Consider the following 23,012-nt stretch of genomic DNA (forward strand, 5'->3'; position numbering starts at 1 on the left):
AACAAAACAAGTTTTGTTTGGTTTTCACACCATTTACGTTATTAAAGACGTTGGTTGCATCGCCATTTTTAATTTTAGTATCGCAGTTCTTAGGAACATAGCCTTTTTTTTTTTAGTTATATGAACTGTTTACAAAACAAACACTAAAACAGATCATGTTCATGTATTTAAATCAGTCAAGTATCTACTTCGATGTTTCTTCTTGTATAGTATAGTTATGACTTAAGTGTCCTTTCAGCTTGCTTTCTTTTAGCAACACAAATACCAAAGCAAACCCTTAAGTCATTCTTATTTTAAAATGTCAACAGAAGATATTTTGTGAATCTGTCAAACTATAAAGTCCTGTAAGTAGTTTTAGGCATATCATCAGCTACGTTTCAAGATAGTTCAACTTAGATACCCCAGTAATATGGCTAGTGTGAGAGAGACTGCGGAGTGCCTTGTAAAGAGGCCAAAGAAATACTGAATCCAGAAGGATTTGGACATGCCATCCTATTTTATCCGAAGTTGCTCATTGGGTCTTTGTTACATAAAGGATTGGTTCATACACTGCTATGAGAATGCATGCAGCCAAATTAGATCTGGCACTACTTCTCCTCTCCTGGAAGACAGAATTAGGGTTAAAGTCAATGGTTGCCTTGTTGCTGTGGCAGCAGTTCAGACTCAACAGAGCCAGAGATGAGCCAGAACTGGTAGGTCCTGGTTACTTTGTACAGACCCGCACAATTATCTCTATATGGTCTTCTCACAGCTTTCAGATCTGGGATCGTGATGCAGGCACGTCTGATCTTGCTCGATTTTGTGGCTGTCTTGAGTCCAGTAAGCGAACTGATTTTAGATTCCATGCTGAAAAACACAGCGCTCTGTCTTGATCAGAGCTGGTATATCTAGTTCTATATGTTAAATATGATTCAACCACAGACTGGAGAATTAGCCCATGTAAACATAATTGTTTAAATAAAAAGGGTTGGCACAGTTTCTTGTAATGTTTTGCAACTCTAAAATTTAGAAGATGTCTGTGTAAACATCTCTCGTAGTATAGAAGTCTCTCTGGCTTACTGCTGTTTTGAGATAGCAGTTCTTGGTAAGACTGGCATTTCAACCAGGCTTTCATGAAGCCCTAGTTTGGTTCAGTATTTCAAAGTTATTTCAGTTTAGAATTGAAGACAGTTTGTGTTTCTTCTAGGCAAAAAAAGGTCTCCAGGTGGATGTTTGTTCATTTGCTGAAGATGTCGATGAGGACAAAGTATGTTTATGCTTCTCAACTGTCTTTATTCCTCAGTTAATTTCATGGATCACTTAGTCTTACTGTTTTCTGTCATATAAATCCAGTATCTATAAGCAGCCCATTTCCTAATGTTTATAAATTTATTAAACGTCATGGGTTTTAGCTCCTCTCTGTTATTTTCAGTGATTTACTTTATCAAAGTAACAAAGTAAATTATAATTTCCCTTTTTTAATTTGAGTTGACGGTCTGGGAAACGAATACCAAAAAATCTGCCTTCATCAATAAGTCTTTGTTATTACATGCATTCAGTAAACATGACTTGGATATCAGTTCCTCGGTTGCTCTTGTTTTTTTTCCTGTTTCTACTGCAGAGCCATTACCAGCATAAAGACTGTTTGATTTCTTATAAAACATTATCTTGTTACCTTTCAAGAAGTGCATTCAGATCAACAAAGATAGTATTAAAGATGCTTTTGGTGGTTTGGCTGTTTTTTGTTGATTGTTGGTGACCTTTACGTAAAATGACCTTTGCTTTAGGACTGACAATTTGGAAGTCTAAAAAGAGCAAAGTTTATGTTGAATGCTACGCAACTGAAATGGAATAATTTGTGATACTTGCTGAGCAGCTTCGGGGTGGGATCTTGCTTTTCCTTTTAGTATTCATTTTCTGTATTTTAAAGAAAAAAGAAAAGACCTGTTCTGAAGGTGTTAACTGTGGGATTTGGTCTGGGGCTGTTGCCTGTATTCTCAGCTCAGAGCATTGAGAATGTAGTTATTCGTTGAAGAATTAAATAACAAGGACAGTAAATAGAGATGGTGCTTAACTATTTTTAGCAATTAACATTTTCTTTTTTAATGGTATGGAGTAAGTTGTTTTACTTTTCATCTTAAGGAGAAGGCAGATGTTCTGAGTTGGAGCATGTGGTATTTGAGGTCCTCAGAGTCAAAGTCTTGAGTATTAAATGTTAGTGCCGAAAACTTCTCCCTTTTCTCTTTAAGTTGGTTTTGAAAACCACTAAAATCATTGTGTTTGAGGAGGGGGGTTGTATATGAAGTTTTGTATTTTCTGCTGGAATGTTCAGCTTTTACCAACCAAGGGAAAGATACAGGTAATGTACTAAGTAGAATGTTGAGTGCTTTCCTAAATGGGCATAGGCATATGTGTGGGCATAGAGTCAGTGCTTTCTTCTAGGGCTTAGAGCTTCTGTCACACTGCTTTGGAAGTAAAAGTGGTAAGCTGTATGTCACTTGTTACGGTTGCTGTAGGGTAGAAGAGTCCTTTCAAGATTTGGACCCAAACTTGGGGTTTTACTTGGGGTTCATATAGTCTGATCAGAATTTTCTCACTCAAGGTATTTAGCAAATCATTCAGCAGAGAAACTGCTGAGTAGCTATTGCTGAAGAAATGAGAAGCTGCAGTTAGGAATATTCTTAATTTTTGCTAGAGATCATTTAGGAGAAGCAGGGAAGTCGCTAGAAGGTAATAATGCAGGTGTGTCTGTCTTCCTCTTGATAATGACAAACCTAATTTAAAGAATTTTTTTTTTTTAAGCTAGCATGCTGATCAGTGTGAACCTTTTCAGATAAAGACCTTGATAGCAATGTCTGAACAGTGCGTGATCTCTTCTAGTAGGTTCTGATGCTCTGTTTCAGGAGTAGCTTTGCAGTATTCATTTCAAGACCTTAAGGACTACTTAAACATTAATTTTTAGTCTGTAAATTTTTATTTTTGAGAAACAAAGGTGACTCCTTGATGTAGAAACCATAACTTAATCTTTAGATAAACAAACATGAAATTGCACAGTATTCCTTGTTTTCCTAGGACAAGGATGAGACTGAAACTGTCAAGCAAGTACAGGACTCAGAAATGTACGATGGTAATGGAGTTCCTGGAAGTATTAGGTCTGATGCATCTGATCAAGAGGAAGATGAGGAAAGTGAAAGTGGTCCAGTGGCAATAAGTAAGTGATTTTTATATAGCTCATTATTCAGTGCTTTCACTGTAGTTTTGACCAACTAATTTTACAACAGGATTTGCATGAAGTACTGCTGTGTAACACCTTCTCTCACAGATTTTCTAGTCAGGTCTTTTCCAGTAAAAGTTTTCCAGTACTGTATTTACTAGTATTGTGTCAAGGGTTAAATATTCCATTTAGAGGAGCTTTTTCTCTTTGTAATCAGTAGATCTGTAAAAACACGTTAGAATCAGATTCATTGTTTAAGTTACGTATCCTGTCTCAGCTAAACTTGAAGTTTCTCAACCTTTAACCTGAATGATGTGAAAGCTGCTGAAATTTTATGCAGTTTTTCATTTAAACGATGGTATTTTTTTAATATGCTTCTACTTAAGCTTGGATACTCATGGCTTGGTTTCCCTTATGTTTACATTATTCACACCACCTCGTTTAATAACTTAGCTATTTCACACCAACACAGTGGTGTTTGTTCGTAATACAGCTTATGTGGAGCATATGGATCTTTGAAAGTTAAGTCATCACTATATCTTAATTTCGAAGAATGGTTTGAAGTAAGAGTTATAACTGATCATTGCAGTAAATTCCCAAAAGGGATTTGGATTTTGCAGCCTGGCTTTTACTCTGTCAGGCTCTGTCAATATGTAAATCCAATATGGAGGTGGTTTTGCATTGATTTGCCTTCAGGTTTATCAAAAGCAGAAACCCAAGCTCTGACTAACTATGGCAGTGGAGAAGATGAGAATGAAGATGAAGAAATAGAATTTGAGGAAGGACCTGTTGATGTGCAGACATCACTACAAGCCAGCAGTGAAACAACTGAAAATGAACAGGTATCACCGAAGTTGTAAATGCAGAACAAACCGAAGCCAGTGCACAGCTTTTTAGTACATATTTGTATGTACCTCAGTTTTTCTTGTTGCATTGTTTTCATACTAATGGAAGTAGAAGAACGATACAAGAAATTACCTGAAAGCAATAGCCGGTACATACAAAATGTAGCATTCCCCACCTGAATTTATTATTGGTATAACTGGTGCCAAAATGGACAGATGGACACAGACAAAACTAATGTTTAAATCTGCTATCAGAGAGAGAAAATGTTAAGCTGCAGTAGAAAACAAACTTTCAAAAAAGCATCATGTTTCAAACCGTTAACTGGTTCTTCCTCTGTGTTTGCTGACATCAAGTTCTAATTGGGCTTTCCTTTGCAGAAGGCATTGACTCTTGTATTCTAGTATGTCTTTGATTTGTCTTTCCTCTATCATATAATATTTTTTTTCTAGAACAACGGTGAAATGTTATTGGCTGGTATTGTCATTTCACTGTTAGTTTCCTTAAAAACATTTGGATGTGTGTGACCTGGTTCTGGAGACTTGTCAGTTCTTTACATTTCAGTAAATAAGATTGACTTTTGAAACTTTGGTTTACTCAACAGCTATTAACATCAGGCAAGGATGTAACTGGAACATTTGACTTTAAAGGCTAAAACAATAGATCTTTTCAGTGGAACCAAAGAGTTTACCTGGGAACTACTATAGTGAAAAGAAAATGAAATGTTCAGATAAAACACACACATCAGTGTTAATGGTTTCTTAAAGTGTTGTTGACTAGCTCATGGAATAGAGAGTAGAACTTGCTGTCTTTATTGCAAACTAGTGAAAAGACAAAAACATGGAGCAAGTGTACAGTGTGTTTCTGGTTAGCATGGAAGAGTAAATTAGCCAATAAGCTATGAAGCTGATAGTAGAATTTGTTCTAACTTGTTTTCACCTTCCCCAATAGACTTCAAACCAAGAACTGAGTAAGACAAAAAGCAGTGAGGTTTTGTCATCAGAACAAGAATCTGTTAACGTTAAAGGTAAGCCTGGTATGCAGTAACTGAGAGATTAACACTTCTATGTGAATTTCCACACTGTGAGAATTATCTTGGACAGTGCCTGCGATATATGTAATAAAGAGGAAGATGATCAAACTTGCAAGAGTTTACTGGGCTGTTTTTTTCATGTAACCATATCAGTTGACTAGATACATCTGTGTTGATATAGACACAGCAAACCTTTGAAGAGGAGACCTGGAATATTCTTACCTAGGTAGATGTGGTTTTGATGCTTGACAATAGCATGAATTTCAGTTGATTGTTGCAGCCCTTGGCACACAACTGTAGCAGAGTTAATTTGTCTGTTACAGTATTTTGATTTAGATGTTTAGATTTGTCTAATACTTGCTTTTTCTGCTACTACCATTTACTAGCAATTGAAATCACTTTATATTTTAAAGATTTATTTCTGTGAGTAATGCTGTATTGTATGAATTGAGAAGTCATTTTCTGTCAAAAGACAGAAACGCTAGCGGGTGGTATGAATGTTACTTCTAATCTAACTGTTGTTACCACCTTCTTTTCCTGTGTTTTTCTGTTGTAAATTCTGGTTTTGTTCTTGGTCTTTTTTCATAAACTAAAAGCAGTATTTGAGTAGATCCTGTGTTGCCACAAGAACGTGGCAAAATGTTAAGGAATTTGTTGTTCTGTATTATATCTTCTTATACCTAGAATGAATATTTTACAGCAGGTCATACAGTTTTGGAAGTTGTTGTTTTGGTTTTTTTAAAAAAAAGCCGTATCAAGTCAGAAATCTTTGTCACATACTGTCTTGTGATAATTGCTGATACTCACGTGTATAAGAGTACAAATAACTGATGTTTTATTTCAATCAGCTTTGTGTTGATCTAAGAGACTATAATTTACTTTCATTGCTCATTTGTAGCTTTGGATCATAATTTGTAAAAAAAAAATAATAATCTGGGATTTTTTACACTCAGAATCTTTTACTGTCTCTACCGAGTTAAAATGTAGTTTTGTGGTTTTAGGTGAACAAGATGCAGCTACAATTTTGCCTCGTTACCTCAATGTCATGGAGAATACGCCACCTTTAACAGTCAATACCCCAGAATCCTTTATAACAGCCAGTATGAAAACAGAAGAATCAAGCTCTTCTTTACCAGTAAATGAAACTCAAACACTAGATACAGTGTGTGTAGGAAACAAATCTGCTGCAAGTTCTGAAAGCTCCATGGCTGGCAGCCCTGATACGGAGTCACCTGTGTTAGTGAATGAATACGTGCGTATATTTCAGTTAAGATACATCCAAGAGAAATGAGAAGCTTTTTTCTATTTCAGTGTTACTTCTAGTTTCCAGTCCTGTTCAGTTTTCATCTGCAAATTTGATATGGGCATTGGTTTTTTATGTACTTTATTATAATAGTAAAAAAATCTAGTTTTGGAGTGAAAATAAAACAAAGTAGCACTGTTCTCTTAAATGCCACTGTTTTTATTTAACAGGAAGGTGGTTCTGGAAATGTAAGTCAAAAATCTGATGAAGATGACTTCGTGAAAGTTGAAGACTTGCCCCTTAAACTTGCAGTATATTCAGAGGTATTTTGCTATTGTTTGTGGGGTGTTTAGAAGCACACACCCTAAATGTCTTAATTAGACAGCAATAAGAATTATCCAGAACTTTTGAGTTTTGCTTTATCTGTTACAAAGGCAGATTTAATGAAGAAAATGGCAACAGAGGCCCAAACCAACAGTTTGTCTGATGAATTACTGGATGGAGGTGGAGCTAAAGATCAAGAATTAGTAGGAGATGCCCAAACTTTGAAAGAACCTGGTAAAGATTATTTTCTAAATCCTCTACACCTATTGGGAAAACACTCTAGAATGGCCTAGAATTTAAATAGCTTGTTATCACTGCTTAAAGTAAGCAGTTATCATGGTGCTGAAAGAATATCCTTTGTTGCATTTGAAAACGATGTATTGATATGAAGGGATTCTGCCTTCCATGTCCCTCCTATATACTTCTGTTAGATTCCGTGGCTAATAAAGTCATAAAAATTAACATATGTAAAATGCATGTTATAACTTAATGGGTTTGAAACTTATTAAAATGGGATAGAATAGTATTTTTGTTTCTTGTTACACAAGCTTGGGTTTAATAATATTGTAAATTCTAATTGCTGTTATCTGATTTAATAATGCTCAATACAATTTGCTGACAGACTGCTCAGTGTTTTTCTAAATAGAAAAGTTTAAGAGACTCTTCAGAATAGTAAAATATCTCTTCAGGGAAAAGAAAATTATTTTTCATGTGAAGCATACCATGAGGTAGAAAAAACTTCCAGTGATAGTGACTGCGATAAAGATTTGTCACTTTCATGAAACAGTATTTATGCAGCTACAAAAACTTAACGGTAATGCAGGTCAAAGAAACTTTTCTTTTTTTAATATAATGTTGATATTGTGACACAAGTTATGGTGTTAGAGGCTTCTGTTCTATTGTTAGGCTTGTAGTTCTCCAGTGGAAGGTGTAGTTAATGGCATATATAAATGCATGAACTGTTTTTTCTGATGGTAGTAGTTTTTTCCTAGTGTAGCTAGTTCCAGTTCCTCAAACAATATAAGCTGATGAAAATGCTTTTTTTTTTTTAATGCAGCTGTAGTGACAGCATAGGACTTTCCAGAATAGAGCGTGAAGGAAGGTGCATCTTTCCTTCCATTTCATTCACTGCCCCTCACCACCTGCTTGTCATAGCTATGCTAGCAGAACTCTGTCGTGTCAGTTTGGTGAATACTGATGCATGTGCTTGGTGTGGGAACAGTGGCTAAGAATGCCATGCCATGCGACACAAAATTGGTAGCTAGCAACTAAGCCGTTCTTCATCTGTGTATGGGGAATGGCTGTAGCTGGTCAAGTAAGCCATGGCTCAAAATGCTTGTGAAAAAAAGGTGAGGATGAAATATTTCATCAAGGTGCTTTATAATGGATACTTACAAGGAGTGGAAATGTAGTCAAGAGCTGTGTTTGATGCCTTGTAGCTGTTAGACAGTAATGAATATATTCTTATTTTACAGAAACTTTTGGAGCTCAAAGTGCGTGAGAATAACCTGAAGATACCTGCATTTATAAACTCCATGTGTACAAATGCATATGGAGGATCAGCACTAATTTCCCAGAATTCTGGAAGTATATAAAAATGTAAAATTTTTGGCACACTGCCTCTTAGGATAGGTATGCTAACTTCTGCCTGTGGCAGTTTGAACAGCTGGAACTGAATCCTCTTCTATTCAGTTTTGCTGCACTGTTCTTTTTCTGTCTTAATCTTTTTTATTTTTTATTGTGACTTGTTTAGTAATTTTAAAATTGTAGTTTTAAATAAAGTTTGGATCTGTCTGTAAATTTGTCTTTGAAAAATTTTCCTCTGGCTTACAAAATGGTATGCAGAGTTTGTTGTTGGAAGTAAACTGACCTTAGTGTTGGCATGCTTGTAGCAGTTTGTTACTCCTCTTCAGAGAAACACTGCTGACTTACCTGGGACAAGAGACTCTTGTCCCACGAAGTTTCTCCATCTTCTATAAATATGAGGTGTGGACACAGTACATACCTATGTGTTGCCTTTATAGCCTATGTATAGCTGGTCTGTAAAAAAAAAAAAAAATTCATGTTCATGGCCTGTGGAATTAATTTCTATCAGCACATTTATCTGAGGTGAAGTAAATACTCTGGTTCAACAGTTAACTACAGAACCAATCTGTATTTTTCTACATTTTCTGTTTTGCACTTTCAATGTGCAAACTGATAAACCTGTCTGAAAATTTTAGTATCCTTTCACATGTAACACTTAATATTGCTGCAATTGAAAGCCTGTAGAATCTGTTCCTAAAGTATTTGACTTCGTGAAGAGTTTTCCTGTAGAAAAGAAGAAATTTAGGAAATTAAAGTTAATGTTTAAAAAACCCCAAACCGTTAAAGTCAGCACCTACTGAAGTCTCATGGCAAAGGTGGAATTAGGACTGTAGAAAAGCAGATTAGAAAACTCGAACCAGAACAAAAATTTTCTTTACTTTTTTAGATCTGAGTTGCTAGTAACAGCAAGTCATAAAATTGAGCTTGAAATAGCTTATTCAGCGTATCTGCTGCATTATGGAGGTCCTGCTTACTTTAAAGACAAGGCTGTTCTCAAAGTAGTTAAAAAGCAATGGTCATCTTAAATTCAGGGTTGTCTTCCGTTTGGGGTTAGTATAATAATATGGCTATATGCGGTGGGAGACAGTCTAGTGACAGTGAAGCCTAAATATGCCTGAAGTTTGAATAAAATGAGAGTGTGATTCTACTGTGATTTCTTTTTTTTTCTTTTGGTTTGTTTTGAGTCTCTCCAGGTTTTATGAGTGAATTTTGAAATGGCAGATTGGAGATGAGAGGTATGATTGTAAAAGCAAAAGTATATTAAAAGGTTTGAAGACAGTTTAGTTACTGTGCAGGCTTTAAACTCATGGTAATACTGCATGCAGAAAAAACTTTACAATTTTGAGGACAGAGGAAATACATTTGTGATAAAGGTGAACCTGTGAAAATGAAACAAATGAAAGCTTTTTAATCACTAACTTGACACAAGAATCATTCAGTAGACCTTAAAGAGGGCATTTTCATAAAGTAGAACAAGATGATTTGTGCATATTTGAGACAAGTCTAGTTTATATGGTAAATCATTAAACTCTAAGCTCAAGAAAGAGCATGAGCACACACCATTCCTGAATTCTTTCCCTGGAATCGTGTGTATGAACAATGCATTGAAATGGTACTACTTTGGTTATACTTTCTCTCTACCCTTAATTCAGAGAATCACAGAAGGGTTGAGGTTGGAAGGGATTGCTGGAGGTCAACCCCCTGCTCAAGCAGGACCACATAGAGCTGGCTGCCTAGGAGGCTTTTGATAATTTCCAACGTGGGAGCCTCTACAACCTCTCTGGGCAGCCTGTGCCAGAGCTCAATCACCCTTGCAGTAAAAAAGCATTTCCTAACATTCAGAGGGAACCTCCTGTGTTTCAGTTTGTGCCCCTGTGGTCTACTTTCATCATCTATTGCTCCAGTAGTAGAATTGCTGAAGAAGCTAAGCTGTATCTTGTATTCTGAAGCCAGTCCTTCTACTCATATAGTTCAGTTCAAGTAGAATGTGTCTTTCAATGGTAGTAGACAAGATCTGGCTTAAAACGATTACAGGAGAGTGTGTGAATGAGATAGCAGTGTCTTCTGCTTGATACATTGCTTGCTTCCTTACCAATCTGGACCAAAATGAATGTTATATTTTACTGTCCACTATCCATTGCACAGTTCATCACTTCAGAGACAGTTCTATAGAGCAGTGAGTACAAAGAATTCAGGTAATTATTTTTAAGATGAAAGTTAAGAGGCCATAGCTGGTTCTCTTCTATAACTAACACAATTTAGTAACAGCTCTTCCCTTAAAGGGAGGTTGCTGTATAAGACCTGTCTGTTACTGTTGTGTAGCGACCTAACAAAAAATAGAACACAGTGGTACAGAGTGAAACTAAATCACGTTGGAGTTTGACTCACTTTCACTACTGGAAATATCTGCTACTTCTGGGAGGAAGGTGGAATAGTTGATTTCTTACAATAGATTGCAACATTGCTTTTGAAACTTTATTTTACTCTGATCATTATATCCCATTGTAACTTAAAATGATTCATGCTCCGAAACTAATTACAGCATTCACAAAGTCTAAGCATTAAGATAATAGAAAACCCATAGTAACTTTTGCTGCAATGCTAGTATTTTGAACTGGAGTTACCTACTACAGGATTACTATCTTGCATAACAGCAAGGAGTTCAAAGAAAACTTAACCCTTCAGTGGTAAACTTTGAAGAATGGAAGTTAAACTAATAAACTGTCTTATTTCAAAAGAAGCCTTCACCCATTCTATACAAGTTTGCATATTCATACAGTAGTATTTATTCAAAGACAGACTGGAACATTTCTTGTCCTACTTTTATATAAGCTTCTCTCTCTTCAGTTGTCATGAGAGACACAAGCTCTGGATTTTCACTAATTTCAGCATATGAACGAGGCTGACCATTTACCATTAAAATAGGACCTTGTGTTTCCTGCTCCTCCTCTTGTTCAAAGTTGCTGCCTGCTACTTTCATTCCTGCTCTTCTTGAGTGCTTGGCATCTTCTTCAGACTCACTAGTATCACTGCCCAATTCAGGTAATTTGCTTTTGACAGCAGGAGCCTGGTCTGTGCTAGATGATGACTTGGATTCATGGATCAGAAGAGTCTTGATGATTTCATTATCGGTGACGGTTTCTTTAACACTTTCTTTAGTTTCTTCAGAAGCATTTACTCCTAATACACAATACTAAGTGTTAGAGCTATCAATAATTTACAATTACCACAAGCATCCTACATAAATGATTTTTCCTACTCTGGTTCTTTTTTACCCACACTTCAGAATTCTTTTGAAAGTGCAGGCATTTGCAAGAGCTGTCCACTTTAAAGATTGCCATTAATGCTACTGCATGGTTAGAGCCAAAAATTTCAGGACCTGGTACCTGACTTCTGGCTTTAGGAACACTACCTAAGTCAGTCTAAAGAGTAGTTTTTAGAAACTAAGATCTGATAGCCACTGGTGCAGAATTGAAGCATTACTCTATATTCTAAACCAAGCTCCCTACATTTCAATAGGAAAGCTATATTTCAATGCAGTAAGGCTGCTGAATTTCAGTATTTGCCAATGCTTAAAACTTACCAACACTATTGGTGGTGGCTGTTGTCGCTCCTTCCACGGTGCTCTGAGACATCCAAATAGGTTGCTCTTTAGTTGCTTTTTCTCTTGTTTTCTTCTTGGGTTCAGAGTCTTGGACATCAATAACTAAGTTTTGGGTGTACATATTGCCAAAAGAGGAACTTCTGTTGGACCATTTTTCAGGTCGGCTGCAGGATTCCAGCACACTTGAACCTGCCTTCTGATCAAAGCTGAATGAAACATCACCCATTTTGGACAGGTTAAATTCAGGCAAGAACCCCCCAGTTCCCATTCAAAAAAAAGAAAAAAAAAAAACATGTTTTGTCAGCAGACTAGCTTTAACAAGTGCTCTACATTAAAACAATTTGCATTCCCCATTACCTCATCTCAGAGGCAAGTGATTCTGAACCACTGATTTTTGCATGGTCTCTTCAGTAGTGCATCTCTGGATGAAGCACACCGGTAGAGAAACGTTACTGTCTCACAGAAAGGGCTATGAACATTAGCTGAAGGAGAAGTCTGGAAAATTAATTCTTAAAAAAGATAGCAAAAATAAAACTATAAATGCATAACTAATTTAGAATGTCTTAGATATTACAGGCTTCGTCATTAAGCAGCTGACGGTACTGAACAAAGCAGAATGGAGTAGAAGGTAGGCTGCAAGTTCAGTATGTCAAAGATTTTGTAACTGGGAAGTTGTTGGGGGCTTTTGCATTGATCAGAAGTTCCAGGGTGTGTTTATACCTTTCTGATAATTCTGGTATTTCTGTTGGCTGAGGCTCCAGCAAGTCATATGGCAGAACAATATCTTCAGTCTCACGCAGTAGCACAAAGATAGGTTCAATCTGCTCATTGAATTTTGCTAGCAAGGTTCGAGCGTCACGCTTAGGAAGTGCTGAGGCATCTTCCTCTACTTCAGTGTTGCAGTAAGTGCAGCGGAAAGTCTCTGCAACGTGATCCAAATTGGAAAGTCTCATGTTCATAGGATGCTAAAGATCAGCAGTACCTTGTTAAGAAATCCACAGCCTGGACAATTACCAAAGTGTTCTGACTTCACTAAACTTTATCCGTTTGTTCACATTAACTAGGGGAACTCAAGTTATAGATGTAAGCCAATTTTTTTTTCTTTTTTTTTTTTTTGGAGAAGGACTGATACTCACACACTTGCTATGCAAGAAAGAAATGTCTATATTGGGGGAAAAAGTTAAGTTGGCTACACACAGTGTCATCAGATGGTTAAGGTTTGGTTTTTTTCCTTCTCTGATCTCATCTTTTTCTTAGTTCATAGTGTAAGGAAAAAACATTTGCAAGCATAAATAGCATCTGGTTTTAGTTGTTCAGAGTTCTAAAGTTCAAAAGAGGCTCATTTAGAGTCAAAGCATATGCTAAAAACCTATATTTATGTCTTAAAAAAAATATTAAAGCATATTCTATCAAAACGTATCACCAGCCTCAATGTTTGCATTTCAGTAACTTGACAAAGTCCCTCCATTTAGAACAAAGGGGTGATTTTTGCTAACTGGCAGTACACTAACTTCACCTTTGACATTTCAAGTTAGTCGCACAGAGTGAAGTTCATTCTCCCTGGCTCTGGCATCCTTTGCAGATGCCATGACCCAGACGTTAACACAGTAGCTGCGCTTCAAGTAATGTATTGCAATATGACGCCATTTTAACTCATTTTGAAAGAGTACTCTCTATTTAGTTATTTGATTTTAGAGAATAGAAACCTGCAAGCTCCGATGCCACTTCTGCTACGGATGTGTCGCGTTGCCCTGGGGAGGAGCTTGAACTTCCCTGTTTCCAGCACAGGAGTGACAGAACGCCTCCTCTGCTGCCGAGCTGCAATACGCTTACTACAGTAGGTGGCTGCAAACAGCTTTATCCAGCTTGTCCAACTCTTCCATCAGAAGAACTGAACACACAAATGGATTAACTAACAAATTCAAAATGGAGTAAAAGGAGTACTGTATTCTCATTTCCATATGAGGAAGCGGGAGTCACAAGACTTGGATGAGCAATCTTGAACCGGGTTAAACGTCATCTTCCTAGCAAAACTGAGGCCTGAATCTGATTCCCAGCCCCAGCTCTTATATTCAAGATTATTCTTCCTCTTGCTCGGCCTGTTATACAGAGACAGCTTTTTCTCTTACCCTCACCTCCCAGCTTCTCCTGTCCCAGGCCCTTGTCCACCAGCAAACAAGTACGTCCTAACAAACGTGCTTTTATGGCAGAGTTAGCACAAAATTGGCTCCTGTGCCAAGAGTTATTCCTTAAGGTAAGAGCAAATAAGCAATATAAGCAACATACCTGTAAATACATCAAAGAGCTGATTGACTTCCAGGTCCGTGTAAGTGCTGGAGCAAGATGGGCATTTAAAAGAGGACCTGGTAGTTGAATCCCGCTCATCCGCTTCTATTTTCCGGCGTACGTGATCCAGTTTGTATTTTATCACATCCACCAGCACCTTGTAATTGATGTAATAGTAATTGTGCCTTGTGCTCTTCCCGTTAGGCCCTGTTTCAACTCGCATACGCAGCTTCACAAACTTGTCTGCCTTGAGCGTGTTGAGGACAGTACGGAGTTGTTTACGTTCGTACTTGAGCAACTGTAACAAGTCATCCTCTTTCACGCAGGGGTAGCGGATCAGTATATCGAGGGCCAGGGAGTACTCTACTCCATAGAAACCACGCACTATATATTTGGCCAGGCGCTTTAGGGCTGCCGGCACCTCTGTGATAACGTTTTGCTCTTCCATCAGGAGCTGAATCACTGTCAGAAAGAGAAGTGCTGTACAACAAACAGAAGGGAGGTGAGCTGTAGCGACCCTTTCTTAGAGCTCACAGGCAGGTATAAAGCAGGTTATTTGCCGTGCTGCACTTCTGCAAGAGTCTTCACTGAATAGATTAATGTAAAATCCGTAACCTGCACCTGGCGATGGGGAAGGTATCGATAGATATCAAAGATTACCTAATCCTCAGGTACGATGATTACACCTAAAATATTCATGTCCTCTTGTGTAAAAACCCACAGAAGATATCTAGGAAAACGGGTTACAGAAAGTTCATAATAATCCTCTTTGCAGAAGACAGCACAGTTAACTTGCATGTCTAGGTCTGCCTGAAGTATCTGTTTTCATTCGCAGCCAGCCAAGTAAGATCTGAAGTGAACACTATATGCCTTCAAAAGTAAAGCTCAGGACACAAGCTGGGCAAGAAATCTTTAGCTTAATTCGTAACAATATGTAAATAGATGAGACTGTATCTCCCCTTGTGGCAAAGCCACAAGAGGTGTTTGAGCACCTTTTAGCTTGCTCTTCATGTTTTTCCTGCTGGCTGCTGTGATCAAAGGCCTATCAAAGCTGGGGCGCAGGATGCTCCCTCTTGTCTGGTACTGTCCTCACTCAGCACAGGGTGTTGGGGGCTCTGCCTGCTTGTTTCACCACACTAAATCACCAGGGAACATTTGTAGCAGAACATTTTCTTCCTTAGTACTCTTCTCCCCTATAGAAATAGGACTGCTGGCAATAACCAATTCCTAATTCCATTAACTAGAATGTAACTAATTTTAATCACTCCAACTGTCCTAATTGTTTCTTATTTGTAAAAAGTGGAGGGAGAAGGAAAAAAATTGAGGTATGTTTCAATAAAGCCACATCTCATTTCCTTCCTTTGATACCGCAGCCTCTAGCCAGATTGCTTTGCGGAGAACCATGCAACATGCAGCCAAATAGTGCTGGTGTAGCCACTGGATCAGAAGGTGGGCGGGTAGTGGGGCAGCATGTTACGACACAATACGTTGCCGGCACTGGCACCGGCATCCACCGCTGAGGGGCACCTTGCTCAAGCCCAGGTAATTGCATATTATAGCTCTATGTGATCTTCCAGGTGACCTTCATCAGAAATCTAGTTAAACGAACAAAACCTATTTGCAGTAGCCTAGTAGGTGAGCCATAATTGTATTTGCATCTCACAGGGGAAGCACTACATTTGGTTAACCTAAACCAAACGTAAACCTGCTGGTCTGAGGCTGGAAACCCCCAAGGCAATGGCACCACACTGACCTAAATTTCCCACAGGAAGAATGGGGGAACACTGGAATTGGCTGCCCGGGGAGGAGGTTGAGCCTCTGTACTTCAACTGGACAAAAGCCTGAGCAGCCTGACCTTACTTTGAGATTAGTTGTGCCATACGCAAGGGTTGGACCAGATGGCCTCCAGAGGTCTTGTCCAACCTAAATTCTTCTGTTCTGTTCCAAGAGAGTTAAATTTAACCATAGTAAGGAGCAAAGCTTTAGGAATGTCAGTCAGTTCCTTGACAGTCCTCCTCAGGCTATAGGAGCATTTCCGTGATTTTTCACAAAAGCCTCGAGGAAGAAGCCATTTTTTTATTATTATTACTATTATAGTTTTACTCTTTCACGTCTCCTTTGCCCTCATCCTCAAAAGAGGCTTAACTAAACAGTGCTCCTGACTATCATGTGTTAGCAGGGCAGCGTAGCTCATTGCATGACTAGACAGACAATATTCCCTTCCCCAGGCGGGAAAGCACAGGACCTTGAGCTTGTGTTCAACCAAGTCTCCCAGAAAGTAAATCTGTTCTTGCTGCCAGTCAAGCCCTAGCAAGGGTTTGACACACTGTCTGTGTACATGCGCGCAGATGCGTCTGTGCTGGGACAGGGACATACTCTAGTCAAGACTCAGGAACTCTATCTGCTGAAAAGAGAATAGGAGCTTAATAAAATCTTTTTGACTGCAGCCCCATCTCCACCTCTTTCCTCAATGGATGAGCTACCTCAAGTTGCCAGTGCATTTTCTGCCAGATAAAACCACATGCAGACCTATTGGATAACAGGTTAGTGAGCACAGTGGCTATCCTTGAGCCACTCGACCATGTGCGTGCCCCAGCTGCGCTCAGCAGGCAATTTTCTTTTCCCCATCTGCAGCAAGGGCTCTTTGCTCTTAGAGCTGAGTAGGCTTTCCTTTGAAGACAGGATAAGGGTATGCAGGCGAGATGCTCTATATATTGCGAATAGCCGAGAAGCTTCAGACAGCAGAGAAGCTACCAGTGTGCAGGACAGCTTAGATTTACTGCTTTTGACCCAGGGCTACAGGCTGGATTCCCACATCTACTCTCCAGCGTTTTAACCCCAGGGGCACTTGAGCATAAACCACAAGATTTCTGGAGCACAAACATCAAACTTCTTCCACAGAAAAATACACTAACTTATGCTAAAGACTCATCTTTCTTCCTCTTTCTGGCCTCACAAATTTGGAATTTCTTTCTGTGCAGTGGCTTATACTCAGCAGGAAGGAAGGACAGACAGCGTCCTCAGCCAGCCCCATCTCCAGAGGTCAGGAGCATGGCTTTGAGTCTCCTCAGGCTCTGGAGAGCACTGAGCCTTGTCCTTCTACACTGTGGGCAAGTAGCCCCCAGAACACAGGCACGGTAGCCTCCAGTACAGGCCCAAAGGAAAGCAGCCATCACATATTTCTGTAGCCCAGTCCAGCCCCACTGAGGAGCGCTAAGTGCAGCCCCAGCATCCATATGGGATACGGTTCCAGTTACGTGCATTACTCTGGGCCAGCATCTCAGAAAGGGCTGAGGTGTCCTCTGTGTGGATTAGTTTTACATGAATGCCAGTTGGATTGTGGCATCTATTAAAAAAAAGAACAAAACCACTTCTGCATCTAGTCCTTGGCTAATGGGGGCAGAACCCTGACACTTAAAGGACTTGCATTAGGAGCAGGTCTCATGACTGTTTTTTCTTACCCTAAGTCAAATACAGAATGAAGTAATTTCAAAGGGAGTGTGATAAGTAGATAACGTCATTGAGGAAGAAGTAGGACCTGAACTGTAAGCTTGAGGTTTGCTGACCTATCAATTTTCTGGATGACTCCTTCTCCCAGACATGCATTGCGTACTTGCATCTCTAAAGCAAGCAGTATTCTGAAGTGCTAGGAAGTCTGGACTGCGCTGAAGTGCTTCCGAGCGCTTTGATGTTAAAAGCTCTTCAGGTCCAGAGTCTTACAACCATATAAAGTATTCAGGGAAAGAAAAAAAGCACCAAACCCCAAATCAAAACCCCACCACACCCACACAACAGAATGCCCCATACATACACACAGTGTAAATATCATGAATATATACTGGGAGAAGAGTGAAAAGCTTTTTTCAACAACAAATCCGTAGAATCCACCATCCATTTGCAGTGGAAATTTAGATATGCAAACCTTTGATTAAATGTAAAAGGAAATGGCTTTCTTTTACAAAAATGGCTAAATTTGCCCTGAATAAAGAACATTCATGGAAAATACAAACCCCTCGAGAAGTGTTCCTTTAAGCCACAAAAGAACCAAAACTGTATGTATTTTATAATAAAAACTACATAAAATCAAAATTCAGGGGGAAGCTTTCTCTACAGTGCTTTGGTATATTTGAGGTTGCATTTCTCCAGTTCATTTTGAAAAGCCTCTCCATCTTGTAATTGCCAAATCTGAAGTCTTGCAATTTGGGAAAACTGTTGATTTTTAAAAGCTGTTATGTAGTTCACAGGCAGCAGTTCTTTAAGAGGAGCTCCAGACCACCCTTATCAAGGAAAGGAGGAGGAAGAGGAGCAGCTCCCTGTAGAGAGAGAAGGGCTTTAAACAGGAATCTGCTCTGCAGCTGAGCTACAGTCTGCATTAAGGAGACAGGTATTTTGCTACTCATGTAGATTTTTTTTTCCTTTTTCCGGCTGATAGCATGTACGGACAAGATATCTTACAAGTCACAGTCTAGCTTCTACCTTTAGCTGCTTTTAAAGTACTTATTTTTATGAGCGTGGGAGCTACCTTCTTATTACTTTGATTAAGATTGATTAGTAACTCGGACGCCTGAGAGGCCCTGCTTCTTACAGTTAATACAGAGCCATTACAATCTTCATTAAAGAGAGAGGAGTGCAACGCTTTGTTTTCCCCATAAGCAGGAACTACCTTTAGGATCCTCTTTTTGCTTTGGGAAACCTACACAGAGTTGCTTGTTGTGCTGGCAGGCAACTACCAAAAGCAGAATTTCAAGTTAACAGACATCATACAGAGCAAGTTCTGCAAGGTTTCTCTGAAGCCAGTTGCTTAATTAACATTTTACTTGAGCTGTCTGAGAAGGCAAACTACCCATCTCACACTTTAAAAGACACTAAACCAGAAAAAATTTATTAAAGTAGTCTTTTGTCAGACTTCATATAACCATATCATTTGCAAATAAGTTAAAAACCTTATCATTACCGCTCTCGGATAGGCAGAAAAACTTCAGGCTGATCTCACAGAAGAATCGCTCCTTTCCTGAGAGCTCAAAGTAACTGCAAAACAAGCTGAAGTATTTCCCAGCCTTTTCCTAGACCTATCAGTGATAAGCCCTAATTATCACCCAGCTGGAGCAAGTTGCACATTTCATTAGCAACTGAATGAATTCAGCCTTATATACATTGCATCATGACAAAGTTATAAATCTTATTGCTCAATGAAATCTATCTACAACAGGCAAGGACTGTAAATGCAAATGACTGCAATCTTTGATTAGTGTTTCCATTAGCATGACTTTGGAAGACTAAAAGTAACATAATAATAAACTCTTTTTGTTGTTGTTGCAAACCAAATATTTAGTATAGGTAATTTATATAATTTGTGTTTAGAAACTTTCATAACCAAACAAACCTGGAAACTTGAATATCTTGCAAAGAAAAAAGTTGGAATTAATATGTTTACTAGTTTTTGCATTTTTACTTATTAATCTTTTTAGGTGGTTTATGTCTTCAAAAGGAAACAAAAAGCAATTTTTCACTGTATTTCTCTAGAAGATAAAGTTATGAATACTATTATTTCCTTTCGTGGGTTAAACATCTGTGTTTAAAAACAACGTAGAAATCAGGTTGCCAGACACTGTACGGTCCAGGGTTAAAAAGCTGAATTCTATTAGGATTGCAATCACTGTATTCCATCTCAAATCCATGTGTCTTTCATGTGTTTTTTTATATGTGCACAGTGGAGGCTGGTGTTTTGTAGTGATGTGACTTAGGTCTTCTTGGTACGTGTTGCAGCATGTATTGTGCTTTCCTTACTGCCGTTTGCTGCTGGAACTCTGACTTTCCAACTTACCTGGCACACGGGCCCACGGAGAGCCCCAAAGGTGCGGGAGCTTGTCTGCATAGGAGAGGTTGTGGGATTGGCATCTGTAAACATCACTACAGAAGGTAGTGCCTCTGAGAAATATTCAGTACCAGAAAAGAAACCTCATACTTTGGTAGCTGTAGCAAGAATTTAGATGTCAAAATACTTCAAGGGTTTGAGACTGCAGTTCAGAAACTGCAGGAACAGGTGACTATAAAAAAAATCCCTGAGATTACATCTGCTCTTGCTTGTGATTTATAGTAGCAGGGATCGGTTTCATGCCTTATGCTGGGAAAAACCCTGCTACTGCTCTTTTTTGTTCCATTAAATAAACTATTCAGCGGATACCCACAACCGCGAAGTATAACTGACATAAACCTTCAACTGCAAATTTAAAATGTTCACACAGGTAAAATTAAGCAGATATACCTCATTCCATATAGAGGTTCTTGAGTATGCTCCTTTGTTGTTGCGTTACACTAGAAAATGCAAAAGAGCAAGACTACTTGCTGGTACCTGTTGGGTTTAGTCTGTGGGAAACGTTTACAATGAATAATACCCGTGGGTTTCCTCACCGACTGTTTTGAACAGGGAAAGTGCCGTGTAACCTCAGCGCTCTTATTCATGTGACAGTCCTCAGCCTGCATGTGGTGGTGTGGAACCAGATCACAAGAAAACACGAAGCAGCTTTCTAAATTAAGGAGAGCGATGGTCTGGCTGGTATCACTGCTTTCAGAAACAGGAAATCACAGGCACCCGTGCAAGCTGCAGCTGGCAGCACCAGGGTTGTTTGGTAAAGACAGTTAACCTCCACGTAGCAGAGGTAAATCTCCATGTGGCAAAGGTACTGCTCAGCCAGGTGTCTGGCGGCTGGGAGGCAATTCTGTATGGGCTCATGCTGTGCTGCCTTTGTACTGCACGCTCAGAGCAGGAGCGAAAATCAAAAGCCAAAAAGAAAAAGAAAGTGTGGTTTGAGCAGGTATTTCTGACTGCAGGTAGCCCTGGCTCCAAGGGCCGTGGGAAGCAGGATTCGTGCCGGTAAGTTGTTGCGATGTTGTGTAACAGAGACGTTATTGAAAGCGTGAGCTTGAGATCGGGATAGGCAAAGTCACCTGGCTTCGTTTCAAACCCATTATCTCGAACGGTATGGGCATGCGCTGCACTCACAGGCTACTTGATGAAAAGGAGGCAGATAATCAACTGAGCAGTCTCAGGTGGGAGAAATAAATACGGAGTCTGATCAGAGGTTGAAGGAGAAAACTAGTGGGTTGCCGCTATGGGGGGCAAAGGTGTAATCAAGATCCTCACAGAGCAAATGCAGTATGTTTTACCTGTTGGCAGAGCAGCGGTTGGTGTAGATGGCCGGGTGGGAGGTTGTGATGTCCACCTTGGGCAAATGGGAGCTGTTCTAAGTTGCCTTATTGTCCTCTCCAGGCCCAACAGCTGCTGCTCTGCCTTTCCCTGGACAGGCACATGGCAGCTACATTCTGCTGTATCTTACATTCTCCACACCAACTGATACCAAGCCCTCAGTTTAAAAAATAAAACCTTTAGCTGTCTAGCTTGTACATTCAAGCACTGCAAAATAAGAAAACACAAGGATCATAGGAAGTGCGCATATGTAACCTGCTCCCTGTACACGCAGGGCTCCTAATCGCACAATCGCATCTCTCCTCTTTTTCCCCATGCTGGCCCTTTCACAAAGTCTCTGCCTCAGCCAACACGCGAGGTGTTAATGCTCAGCACTCAGTGCGTGGCCCTGAGCCCTGCTGATTTTGTGAACAATCCAAACCTTGCATTGAGATGATTTGTTTTCTTACCAGTTTTCTATGGTGCTCTCCCTGTATTACTTAATTCCATGATCCTTGAAGGCATGGTGGTATCGAACTAAATCAACTTGGTTTGAGGGCTTTAGACCTCTCTTCGGATTAGTTCATGTTGTAATCGTCCCGATATCTAGAAATATAGAGGATATCGTGCCTGTGTTACATATGGAGCTCTGAGGTACAGAATTTGAAACCGAGATTGCCAGATAATTTTAGGAACCTGAGCTGAGATGTAAAAAAAATAGGATACATTTTATAGTACTTTATGTGATCGCAGCATAGCTCCCTCCGTCTTGGTTGCAGTTGTGATTAGTACTTCCAAACCATGACCGTTGGTATCACAGATAGGGTGATACAACCCAGCAACACAACCTGCTGGGTTGCCTGTGCCGCACCTGGCAGAAATGGGGAGAGAATTCAGTTGTCCCAGCAGGTACTTAGACCTGCCTGGTCAGTAACACCATCCTTTTTCCTGCAAGGCATTATCTTATTTACTGTCTTGAAAGCTGGACCAAAGCAGAAGCCTTTCTCCTTTATTATGCCATCCTCATTCATCACAAGAACGCAGCCTGTCCAGTGCAGTGAGTGAAACAAGGGGTCTCTGTAAAAGGAGTTTTGGAATCATACAGAGAGACTGTCTCCCATCCAAAAAGGAAGGGGAATGAGTGGCTGCTACGCTTGTTGGCTTCTGGATGCTTTGCAGCCTTAGTATACTTTTAATGTAATTTATCTTGCTTTTAAATCTAAAGAACGGTTGCTTGGGATGATATGTATTTTTAATTTCAATGTTTTTTTCTTAGAGGATCAGTTTAGATCTACTGTCTCTCAGCATGAACTGAAAAAATGTGGTAACAGCAGTTACTAACCATGTAGGCTGCTGTGGTTGGGGAGGCAGATTTTGCTTGGGGGGTTTCAGATGACAGCAAAGGAATGCTTAATTTAGGGAGTAATGGGGTCAGTAGAGGAGTATACTGCAGTTGCTAGATCTTCATAGCCTGCCACTCCTGGCTGCCTTCCTATTCCGTTTTACTTCTCTTTCCTCTGACACTCTGGCTCCTGCTCCTCTTTTTTTTTTTTTTCCCCCTCCCTGTTTCCCCCTCTCCATCTCAGTCACTTCTTTCTCCCACCCGGTTCATGCAGAAGGCACACCTTCTGCAGCTGGACGTGGCTATCTTAACAGAACTGTTTCCAGCTCTCAGGGCATGGTGCATGTACACCTCTTGCAGGAATGCAGATG

At 39.5% G+C, this 23,012-nt stretch overlaps 2 protein-coding genes across 11 annotated transcripts in view; one reads left to right on the top strand and one right to left on the bottom strand.

The window, feature by feature from the left end:
- PCM1 (pericentriolar material 1) overlaps positions 1-9,370 on the top strand; it is a 46,701-nt gene extending 37,331 nt beyond the window's left edge. For 7 of the 10 annotated variants that reach the window (XM_076336337.1, XM_076336336.1, XM_076336343.1 and 4 more), the window contains 8 exons: positions 1,187-1,246; positions 3,052-3,190; positions 3,890-4,035; positions 4,988-5,063; positions 6,071-6,321; positions 6,543-6,635; positions 6,747-6,870; positions 8,112-9,370. In XM_076336337.1, coding sequence (XP_076192452.1) covers positions 1,187-1,246; positions 3,052-3,190; positions 3,890-4,035; positions 4,988-5,063; positions 6,071-6,321; positions 6,543-6,635; positions 6,747-6,870; positions 8,112-8,137 — 915 coding nt within the window. In that variant the 3' untranslated portion in view covers positions 8,138-9,370. The remainder of the gene's footprint in view (positions 1-1,186; positions 1,247-3,051; positions 3,191-3,889; positions 4,036-4,987; positions 5,064-6,070; positions 6,322-6,542; positions 6,636-6,746; positions 6,871-8,111) is intronic. The other 3 variants (XM_076336340.1, XM_076336342.1, XM_076336346.1) reach the window with 1 other exon arrangement.
- A 1,638-nt stretch (positions 9,371-11,008) lies between these two features.
- LOC143159477 (general transcription factor IIE subunit 1-like) lies at positions 11,009-14,576 on the bottom strand. The gene is made up of 4 exons (XM_076336347.1): positions 14,114-14,576; positions 12,548-12,749; positions 11,807-12,033; positions 11,009-11,403 (listed from the first exon to the last, which is right to left on the bottom strand). Exons 1-4 carry the CDS (start codon positions 14,559-14,561, stop codon positions 11,009-11,011), a joined length of 1,272 nt encoding a protein of 423 aa, XP_076192462.1. The 5' UTR covers positions 14,562-14,576.
- Positions 14,577-23,012: the final 8,436 nt, after the last annotated feature.

The sequence above is a fragment of the Aptenodytes patagonicus genome, chromosome 4, assembly GCF_965638725.1.
Source record: "Aptenodytes patagonicus chromosome 4, bAptPat1.pri.cur, whole genome shotgun sequence".
Lineage (NCBI taxonomy): Eukaryota > Metazoa > Chordata > Aves > Sphenisciformes > Spheniscidae > Aptenodytes > Aptenodytes patagonicus.